The 11,064-nt window shown below is 31.9% G+C and overlaps 2 protein-coding genes across 3 annotated transcripts; one reads left to right on the forward strand and one right to left on the reverse strand.

The window, feature by feature from the left end:
• Positions 1 to 100: 100 nt before the first annotated feature.
• LOC146534393 (retinol dehydrogenase 11-like) lies at positions 101 to 5,542 on the forward strand. Of its 2 annotated transcripts, none has more exons than XM_085193326.1 (6): positions 101 to 263; positions 2,821 to 2,959; positions 3,337 to 3,699; positions 4,034 to 4,155; positions 4,521 to 4,738; positions 5,232 to 5,542. In XM_085193326.1, exons 2-6 carry the CDS (start codon positions 2,842 to 2,844, stop codon positions 5,410 to 5,412), a joined length of 1,002 nt encoding a protein of 333 aa, XP_085049452.1. In that variant the 5' UTR covers positions 101 to 263; positions 2,821 to 2,841; the 3' UTR covers positions 5,413 to 5,542. The 2 variants fall into 2 exon arrangements, with proteins under 2 accessions (XP_085049452.1, XP_085049451.1); XM_085193325.1 differs by lacking the exon at positions 101 to 263 and adding an exon at positions 1,082 to 1,228.
• Positions 5,543 to 5,990: 448 nt separating this feature from the next.
• LOC146534394 (uncharacterized) lies at positions 5,991 to 10,904 on the reverse strand. Its single transcript, XM_085193330.1, has 7 exons — positions 10,617 to 10,904; positions 10,195 to 10,416; positions 9,377 to 10,013; positions 8,069 to 8,353; positions 7,730 to 7,924; positions 6,752 to 6,991; positions 5,991 to 6,266 (listed from the first exon to the last, which is right to left on the reverse strand). Exons 2-7 carry the CDS (start codon positions 10,363 to 10,365, stop codon positions 6,031 to 6,033), a joined length of 1,764 nt encoding a protein of 587 aa, XP_085049456.1. The 5' UTR covers positions 10,366 to 10,416; positions 10,617 to 10,904; the 3' UTR covers positions 5,991 to 6,030.
• Between the last annotated feature and the right edge of the window lie 160 nt (positions 10,905 to 11,064).

Raw genomic sequence — 11,064 nt, forward strand, 5'->3', positions numbered from 1 at the left:
AATAAAGTACCTACCCTTTTGCAAAAAGATTAAGTACCCATCTTAAAAATTTAGTTATTAAAAAGAAACTAAGACTTTTCATTACGCGGCAAATTTCATGCATAATGCAGCAATAACGCATAAAAGCCAAACGTATTTTGTGATTGCATTAACTTAGAAGCTTGATTTTTTCTGTGCTCTAAGGGACTATAGACCTGAATATTTGATATAATTTCAGATCGATACATTCACGCGATCTCTAAATAAATGCTTTCGACAAACGGGTAAGAAAGTGATTTTATAAGGTTACCGTTTTTGCCTTTTGCAGTACGGTACCTTAAAAATGAATATTTATATTTATAATGCAGAAAAAAACTATTGCAAAGTTCTAATTGCCATTCTTTTCATACAAATGAATGTATAATACGCCCGCCTATTTAAATTCGTCAACTTTAATAAGTTTTACTTCTTGTCAACCTACACTCCTGAAATATTATTTAAAAGAAACATTTATAAGCATGTAGGTACCTATTGTCCTAAATTGAATGGGTCAGACTAAAATTACTTCCAGTTATTGTTTTGTGGCTTAATAATACGAAATGTATTTATTGTATAAATAACATTATTTTTATATTCTTTATAATTAAGTCTCATATCATTATCGTCATCCCGATTCCGATCCTTTGCCTACATTGCTGACCCCGGTGTGATATACATACTATATATACAGTTGACTTGCACTTGTTGACACTTTATAGTATTATTCCTTGCAGCAAGGTAAGCTGTTTTTTTCCGTTTTTCTTATCATTTTATAAAAACATTTTTAAATCAATTCTGGATCATCCATTTGTTGAGGGTCAATTTCCCTTTGCCTTTGCCTTTACTTTCAATTTTTTCATTCAAGGTATGGATATTATTTTTAAAATGATATTAATATTAGAACGAAAGTAATCTGCATAACTTTCGTTCTAATAATAAGTTAGCAAATAATAGTTCAAGCGGACGAAGCCGCGAGCGCCGCGCCAGTATATATTTTTACGTCACAAACAATTACGTTTATGTATAAGTCTGTAATATTAAAATGGAATCTTATCTTATCCTAATCCATTTACGTGATTCTCACAGTTTGAGTAAAGTATTCTAGTGTCGATACGTTTTAATGTCAATGTCAAAAATAAAGTTATAACGTAAATAAAGAAGTTAATATTTCGTTAAGAAATAAGAATTACAATTTCAAATTATTAGTAAGGTAAGGGTTTCAAATTATTAATAAGGTAAGGTAACTGTAGCAGAGTTATAATAAATTTATTAAATTAGTTTTATGAGTCAAGCTTTTAACGAAAATTGGTGGTGACACTATACTTAAGTAAAACTAACGATGGCAGATACATTTATTTTTATCATTAAAGGTATAAAGGTATATAATATTAAAATATTGTTAAAGAAAAAAAAAATAAGTTCAACACCGTACAACTAAATTGAAGTAAATACACGAGGCGTAAGCTAACCTTTGCAATTGTGTGAGTAATAAAAAAAACAGAGGTAGAGACAGAAAAAGAATAAAAAAGAAATAAAATTTATTATTAGTCATTAATAAAGTCTCACTCAACTCACTCAACACTCTACGCCTCCAGGATTCGGCGTGAAGTAGAAACGGAAGTGTCTTAAGGAGAACGGAGTGAATCAGCAGCGGTATATCAATTCTTCTACACCGAACTTGCATCTTTATTATTTTCACTCCCGTCAATATTGTTGGTTATGTTTCGTTTTCAGTTCAGCTAATGGGCGTACGAAGAAGGGGGCCCAGAATAGCCTGGGGCCCACCAAAAAAAAATGTCTGTGTATAGTTCAGTTTTTGATTAATGAGGTTCTAAGCGATTGTTTTGTTGTTACATCAAGAACTGCGTTGTGACTACGGTCGATAGGAATAAGGTATAGTTAGGTCACATAAGGGATGCGCGCGCCTCAGGTCGGTAGACAAAAAACAACATGAACCAGTTTAAACCACCCAAGAGGAGCGCTGCGCTCCAAGTCGTACTCACACAAATGCAAAGCTCAGTTTAGGCCGGGCGGACTGACCTAAGTAGGTATAACGTGTGCATGCACATTTTCATAATGTTGTCTTCACAGAACACATTTACTTATAGGTACATGGACCCACCTATATATATAAAATCGAAAGGTCACTAACTCATCACGAAATCTCAGAAAATACAAGTGCTAGGAATCTGAAATTTTGCATAGGAGTTATTTATAGGACGTAGGTGCTCGTTAAGATGGGAATTGGTAATATTCGACTTCTAAGAGGTTGTTTTTGGGGTTGAAAGTTTGTATGAAACTTCGTTACTACAAATGCTAGGAGTCTCAAATTTTGCATGGACATCACTTATAGGACGTAGGTACTCATAGAGAGAGAAATTAATAATAACGTAGTTCACGCAGGCGAAGCCGCGGGCGGGCCGCTAGTTATTGATAATTTAAAGTTCATAACATAAAATATTATTAGTATACCTTCTGACCTGTCAGAAGATAATCATATGTCAAGCGCATATTTATACTTTTAACTTTCCTTTATTTACGAAAGGAATTCTGTGATGGCAGTATAAACTGCTGTCAATACAAACTAGAACGTTGAATTTTCTTTTATACCTACTTTCTCAATTTATTCAAAATATCACATCATCAGTTATCAAACATATTTTGATATATTCTAAAAAGGTTTATAGGTATATATTTTTTTATTATCCTTCTTGCAATAATTTATTAATTACTTAAGTAGGTGTAACAAAATTGCTGAAAACATTTTATAATTTAAAATTCTGAGTTAATGTTTATTTTCAGGTATTTTTTTTATTCAAAAACATGGATTACTTTTGTAATTGGTGTCAAAGTCAAAGAAGTTTAGAGGGATACACGGCGATCGTTACTGGATGCAACACAGGGATTGGAAAGGATACATGTGTTGATTTATATAAAAGAGGTATTAGATAGAATCATGAATACTTGTTAAATAAAAATTTTAAATATTTATTTACAGCCTCGCAACACTATAAACAGAAAAACCAGAGAAGCCAGAGTTAAGAGACACTTTTCCATGGGCGTGTATCTAGAGATATTTACTGCGGGAGGACTATTCTTGTAAATGTTGTTTACTTTTAATTTTTTGGGCCAAATTTATTGTTAGTAAATTTTCTGGTGTCAACACCAGACTATTCTGGGGTGGGCACGAACCAAATGGCCCGTCCAATCTTCCTACACCCCTGTTCTTTTCGCCACTTTTCTTTCAATTATAAGACAATGCATATTGCGAATGCCAAACACAGATCGAAATATAATAACTCTTAAATATAATTTCAGGTGCAAATATAATAATGGCGTGCCGAGACATACAAAAAGCTTCACAAGCCAAAGAAGATATAATTAAGCAAGTGTATTTTGAGGGGCATAAGGGTTCTATAACAATTGAAAAACTCGATTTAAGTAGCCTCAAATCCGTAAGAGAGTGTGCATTTAGTATTTTAAGGAGAGAAAATAAAATTAATATACTAATCAATAACGCTGGAGTGATGATGTGCCCTAAAGATACGACTGAAGACGGTTTTGAAATGCAAATGGGAACAAATCATTTTGGCCATGCATTATTAACTTTACTGCTACTACCAAGAATTATAATGAGTGCACCTTCCAAAATAATAAATTTATCTTCTGTTGCACATAACTGTAAGTATTAATAATAGCAATAGCGTGATAAAAAATCTCATAATATGAGATGAGCTTACCGGCTATATAGTTGTGTTAATAGTAAATTGCTATGATATACTAAAAGGAGTAAAATATTGATTTTGAACCCGTCGTCGTCGATGCGAACTGGTTGTGGGTTCGATTCTCACTCAGGGGAATTAATAAATTTTATTTTCTCACTCCGATAAGAAAACACTATGCGCGAAAAATGTGCGGCAGTAAGTAAATTTCAAAAACGCTGAAAACGAAATTTTTTTATACATTTTTTGGACATCAATATTTCTAATTTAATAATAAACTAATCAAATTTTAGTTGCTAAGTTGCATTTCGATGATATAAATAGTGAAAAATATCAGTATTCAGCAGCTAAATGTTACGCGAGAAGTAAAATTGCAAATATTTTATTTGCGCGGGCCCTTCATCTAAAATTAAGAGTAAGTATTAAAGTTAATCGATATTAGAATAAAAGGGAGTGTTTAGTAGGTCGTTTTAAATTCTAATCCTTAATAGCTTTGCTTAAAAAGGAGGTGGGAACAAAAATAAAAGACAACAACTCAGTAATTGATTATTGAAGATATTTTTGTATACCTAAGTATAATCTAAATAAAATGGTAGGTACTATTATTACATAAATCCTAAACGTATATAGGTACATATATTCTACCAGTAATCTGAAATTATTAACTTGATATTATTTTCATTCCCTTATCAAAATCGTGTTTATTAGTAGATAAAGAATTATATAAATATATAAATATTCTAAATTTTAAAGAATTATAGCATTTCTGTCATATTACAGGAACATTCAATAGAAAACGTTAACACATACAGCGTACACCCTGGAATAGTTCGTACGGAACTCAGCAGGTATTACAGCCAAACAATAATACCAGGCGGCACATGGTTCTACAATAACATCATGGGTATATTCGTAAAGTCATCTCAATGCGGAGCACAAACCACAATTTACTGTGCTGTAGATGAAGCCTGTGATAACCAGAGTGGCCATTATTATGAGTAAGTAGCTATTTGACTGAGGCCATTCGTGGCGCAGGTGAACAAGCGTGTGACTGTAAACGCGACAGGATGTGAGTTCGATTCCCACTCGAGGATATGAAGTATTCAATATTTTCAATTTCCTCGCTCTGGTAGCGGGGCAAAGCGCAGCGTTGAGTTACGAAACTCAACGCGCAATGCCTGCAGAATTCGGCGGAAAGCAGGGAACGGGAGCGGAGTGTCTTAATACTAGGTTCCCCCTGCCTAATTTGCTATGTGCGGGATACAGCGTGAAACTGTAAAATAAGAAAATTTTTGGCTATTTGTAGCAAATACTGTAACTCATGGCCTTTTCCGCTAAAGTTGTTAATCAACGCTTTTAGACCTATGATCTTGAAATCTACACAAATATGCCTATTACCTTATTTATAGTCTTTTGGATAGATTGATATAATATTTATATAAATCATCAATTGGGTTGCAAAATACAATGTTGTTAAAATAATATTTCTAGCGACTGCCAAATCAAGGATCCTAGTCAACAATGCAGAGACGACGAAGAGGCACTCAAATTTTTTGATTTAACTCTTAAAATTCTTAAGTTAGAAAATTACAATCCGTTTGGCGAATTGGGCCCAATTGATACATTTGAAGCAAACATTATGGAAAATACTTTTAAGAAATCATTAATTTAGGAACAAAATATGATAAGGTGTTTATTGGAAAGTAGATAATCAACGCCAATAATTCTGTATCGAGAATTATATTTTTTTAAATATACTCAGTTTTTTTTAAATATACTTACAAGAAATTTATGTCAAGAAATCTATCGAATGTTTTATTAATTTATTCTTATTTAATTAAATATTTATATAATTTTTTTAGCTTGAGGTTGTATCCCGTAAACAGGAGGGTAGAGGTTATTTTTTTCCTTGATAATTATTAATCCTACACACAATAAATAAATTAATACCTGTCTTGTAATCTATTCATAGAATTTTATTAATTAAATTCATAATATTAGTAATTTGATGTTTACACCATGGCGTAGAAGTGGCGTAGACTATCGTGGCGTAGAAGCACAAACGTGCAACTATAAACCTGACAGTTTGTATTTTCATTTCCTCGCTCTGGTAATGAGGCAAAGTACGGCGTTGAGTTCCGCCACTTACGCTTAGCCTGCTACACAGAGAATACTGCGTGAAGCTGAGCTAAGCAAAGAAACAGATCAAAATTTCACAACAAAGGTATATCAAATCGAAAGAACCACAAATAACAGCAACAAAATACAAATTTTAATTAATATTTTCCGCTTAAGGGAAATCCGGAACGTTTTCATAGTCATCGTGACGAGGGAGTCGTTTGCGTAAGTTTCTTGTATTAAATTTGCCACTTGCTGGTTTTTCACAAAAGAACATGTGTGGTACGTCACAAATTCCAGTCGCTAGCAAACCACTTCGCTTGAATCCGCCGCAACGTTTCTCTGGCGACGAAAAGTTACCAGGACACTTGAAATCCCCATCCAGTTGGCTGTCTTCTAGATGTTCACCTTGTTGAAGTAGATAGATAAACTTTATTGCTTTCAAAATCAATGTAATAAAATGCAGAAGTTATTAAAAACAAATACAGAGCATGCAAAGGCGGTCTTATTGCTAACAATCTCTCACAGACAATCCTTGAAGAAACAAAATTAATCTTAGAAGATGCGAGGTAGTGCCAATGAAATTTAAAGATGTAAGTACTAAAAAATTGAATAAAAATGAATCATTCGAATGTAGGTACCTAATGTAATATATTTAAGTAATAAACACAGATGTAACATTGAGATACTATTAAAATAAATACAATAAGTATTTTTTAAAGGTGCTCTGGTTGTCATTTACGCACAAAATTATATCGATCGTTCATCTTTTGTACGGATGTTACTAACTTTAAATAAACTATTTTTCTATATATACACTTTATATCGTTGACTCTCTCAATATTTTAGAGATTAAAATAAAAGTAAAAATAAGAAAAAAAATAAAAATTTACCAAGAACAGTTCGATAGTGGTATCTTTGAAATAAATCGCTGAACCCTAGAAAAGCAAAGTCCCCTGGTGTTTTATGCTGATCTACTTGTTTGAACACATCACGAATGTACTCGGCTTCCTCTTTCGAGTTCAATATGGCGAGATGTCCCCCCGCCGAATAGCAGGTTGCATACGCTTCGTACCACGTTTGTGGTTCGACATGTGTTATATAGCAAGTTGTGTTGAACCCTAATTTCCAGCCTAAAAAATAAGTCAATAAGTGAGGCCTTCGTGGCGCCGGGGCACAAGGGAGTGACTGTAACGCGACGGTTGTGGGTTCGATCCCTATTTATATTTCCATTTCTTCGCTCCGGCGTCGAGGCAAAGCGCGGCGTTGAGTTTTGCCACTCAACACGCAATGCCTCCAGAATTCGGTAGAGAGTGGGGAACGGAGTGTCTTAACACTACATTTCCCTCTGCCTACCTTGCTATGTGCGGCATACAGCGTGAAGGTAAGTCAAAAGGTAAGTCTAACGTTTGATAGGTTTCTTTAAATATGTATATTACATATTCACTACTATTAACATTCAAGTTATAGGTTTATCCATGCGAAAAAGTTTAATTAATATAATGAAGTAAAACGAGAACAAGATATTTAGATATAATAAATTAAACTGCAAAATAAGTAAATTCTAAACGTACACAAAACAGACGAAATACTTCTAAAGGCTTACCTTAACGCCTTAGCGTTGATTCGTCTGTTGATCGCGTTTTATGCAATAAACTACTGGACGGATTGCGATGAAACTTTTGTTATATAGTCCTCGGTAACATAGAGACTATATATGCAAACCCTAAGAGCTCAACAAAATCTCCACGCAAATAAAGTTATAAGGGGTAATCATTAGTAGTAGATAGTTATATAAAATATTAAAAAATGAAAAAGAGAACAATTACACGTATCTATATTAACTTAGTACATGTCAAAATGTTGCTTACGTGAATCAAAAGTATCGCAGTCCGGATAATATACTATATTAGAAGCTTTAATTTTACACACAAAAGGCAGACTATCTAAGCAAGGATTCACAAATAGCCTTCCGTTACGACGCGCCGCTACACACCGTCCGCTGCCATATAAGGGCTGCTTTAGTTCCCATAGTAACTCCAAGATGCTGTCTTGTAAATAACTACCTAAAACGTAAATTTAAATTAATTATCGTATCCGATATTTTTTTCTAATTCCGTAGTTTTATTTTAATATTAGATTTTGCCAAAATCTACACTTTTTTATTCATTTAACTACTTACCTCCATCTTTTTGTATTAATTTATTTACCTTTGATGGTGACGAAAGTTCTTTCAGAATATAAATCATGCATGCCAACATATACCCCGCTATACTTATTTAAGATTGGAGCGGCGAGCAAAGGTACACTATCAGCTTCATCGAGATTCTCCGGAACAAGCAGCTCAGTCCCTTCAGCCTCACATCTCATACGCGCGTGATACCAACTTACAGCTTCTGGATGCAATTTGTAAAAATTGCCAAATGCCTTCTCGTATCTATAGTCCACACGAAAGTTTGGCCTCTTCGATTCTGCTATGAGTTCATGAAGCTGATCTAGTTTATTTTAAATACTTTAGAAAAAAATGTGAGTCTGTTCTATTGTAAATTATTTTGTTACAACATTATAAAGTTATCATTTATTTACTGTTAGTAAAAATATATATTTTTGTAGACATTTATTCATTATGAAATAAAACACAACTATAATTGATTCAGTCAAATCCTATTTTCCAAATTTAGAATACAATGATTCTATCAAGTACAATATTAATCCGCAAACGCGGATGATGATGTTACACTAACTAGCTAAGCTTGTAATGTAATTTGTTATACATATACATATTCTTACAAAATATAATTCAATACTAGGTAAAATTTCTTACCAATAATAATGAAAGTTAATAAAAAAATACAAAATCGAATATTATTAGAATTATAGTTTTTCATTACTCTCTACTTTAACACACACACACACACACTCATGTATTCACCCATTTTATTAACATGTTAAGAAAAGTTATTAAAACGCGTTATTAATTGCAAGAAATTTTATTTCTTTTTAGGTTCTACTGAAATAGTAAGTCATAAATAATATTCAAGATAGTAACTAGTATGCTTGCAAATCATTCATTGGCTATTGTTTTACATTATTGTAAATTTTTTTTATCCCCTATTAAGAAATTGCAATTATAATTGTAGATAAGAATTGTTTGATAGTAATAAATAGATTCATAACAGATTTTATTAAGATTGATTCACGTAACATTTAAAATCTTATCACAAGCTATAATTCCATGATAACTATCACAATTATTCAAATAAATAGCTCTACACATTATAGACATGTAAATGCTGTACATCTTAATTATAAAATTCTACTTAAAACAACTTTTATATATAATACTCAATTAATAAACCATAATATACACATTTGATGAGAAATAAATATTATAAAACAAATAACATTTAACATAAAAACAATGCATGACTAGGAATATAAAATTTTCCTAAAGACTTCATATGAAGCATTTATTATACCCCAGCTAAGGAATGCTCTAGAAATGTTTAAAAGAGCACCATGGTAGAAATTTTTGAACTTAGAACCTCGCTTCTGAAGTATGTAGTTAAATTCATAAATAAGTGTCCTATGGGGACCGCCCAGCTGACATTGCATGGTGATTTTAATTACATTGAGAGGATAGAACAATGTACTCAAAAAAGCACCTATTGAAGCGCCAGCTATAAAATTCTGCAAACTATCATAGAGAATATTATCTTGCTTAGGCAACTTTTCACGAATTTCATCTCGAATTATAAAAAACATAGCATTAGATGGCCCATTCCTTAACAAGATTGGCACAAGTCCTCTATAGAATTCTTTTATTCCATAGTATCTCGAAATATGACTAGCGGCATGGGCAGTGTTTTTGAACTCTTTGTGATATTTAGGATGAATCAATAAGGTCTGGAGTCTTTCAAAAGGAGAAAGTGTTGCTTCAAAACAGCCAGCTACCATGCCTGCTATGGTTTTGGCAACATATGGATTAGTCTTGTACTCTAACAAAGGTTGTAAGCATTCATCATAAACACCAAACATGAGAGACATTGACATAGACCTCTGTAATAGCGGTGGTAGCATACCACGATACAAGTACCCTAACCCTTCTTTTTGTAACTGATTCAATGCAAATGTTGCTTCCACTCCATGCATCATCTGTAATAAATATAAACTTATTTCATACAAAAATATATATACTAACGAAAAGCTTTTCAAATAAATCAAAGCTATATTATTATATTTTTTTAAAAATAATTACTATTATATATTTATTATTATATAAAATAAACATTGAATTTGTGATACACAGATTATTAAGTAAAAAAATCTTAGTTACCTGTCTAAATATAAGTTTGTTGAGAGGGTAACTAATGAGAATATTACAAAATGCTGCACCACCACCACATACAAATTCTTTCCAATGCTGCTGAAATTTATTAACCCTGACTGGGACAGACATTCTGTCCTCATTAAGACAGGTTCTCTCCAGTATCTGGCGCTCTGACATATCAGATTTATAGCTTAATCACTTGTATAAAATCATTTGATATAGGCCATCCTTAAATATAATTAATTTCTATATTACTTAAAATTAATAAGAAAATAGTAACAGAATAAGTAGTTATAAAAATATTATAACATAGTTATAAAAAGATGTATAAGAAGCAAACATAATAAAATATCCGAAAAAATTACATCTTATGACGAATTTTGCAGAACTAAAAATGTAATTTTACGAATAAAGACTTTGTTACTCACTTTTAATTTGCAAAAAATATTTTAACACATAATTATGTTTAAGAAACTAAACTGTTTTCTGTCCTCATCAATTTCATTCTTTGCGGGTAACCTACATTTATGGAGTTTATTTTATTAAATTTACAATTTCTCAGGTAGTCGCATTAAATATGAACTCTTTGTAACTAAAGATATGTTTAGTTTTTTTTATTTATTTCAAGTCGAATTGGGAATTTATAATTTAAAACTCCTTGAACAATTTTCATAACTTAATGACAATTATTAATTATGACATAACTTTGACAGTTTAATCAACAGATCCTATTACCTGGATATCAAATATCAATAGATACTTGTGATTCTGTGACAAAATATAAATTTTAAAATTAAAAAGATTTCCATTAATTGGGGTTAATATTAATATCTCTGGATTTAAATATAAAAACAAATTAATCGAAAATCGATGATC

This window comes from Heliconius melpomene, chromosome 11 (assembly GCF_056956725.1).
Source record: "Heliconius melpomene rosina isolate 202511_hmr_F chromosome 11, ASM5695672v1, whole genome shotgun sequence".
Classification (NCBI taxonomy): domain Eukaryota; kingdom Metazoa; phylum Arthropoda; class Insecta; order Lepidoptera; family Nymphalidae; genus Heliconius; species Heliconius melpomene.

Excerpts from the sequence above, each read along its gene's own strand:
- LOC146534393 (XM_085193326.1), top strand. The coding sequence starts at position 2,842 with ATGGATTACTTTTGTAATTGGTGTCAAAGTCAAAGAAGTTTAGAGGGA. Across the intron at positions 2,960-3,336 it reads TGTTGATTTATATAAAAGAG|GTGCAAATATAATAATGGCG; the intron begins GTATTAGATAGA and ends ATATAATTTCAG. Across the intron at positions 4,739-5,231 it reads CAGAGTGGCCATTATTATGA|CGACTGCCAAATCAAGGATC; the intron begins GTAAGTAGCTAT and ends TAATATTTCTAG.
- LOC146534394 (XM_085193330.1), bottom strand. The coding sequence starts at position 10,365 with ATGTCAGAGCGCCAGATACTGGAGAGAACCTGTCTTAATGAGGACAGA. Across the intron at positions 6,992-7,729 it reads CTGCGATACTTTTGATTCAC|GCTGGAAATTAGGGTTCAAC; the intron begins GTAAGCAACATT and ends CTTATTTTTTAG. Across the intron at positions 6,267-6,751 it reads CCACTATCGAACTGTTCTTG|GTGAACATCTAGAAGACAGC; the intron begins GTAAATTTTTAT and ends TACTTCAACAAG.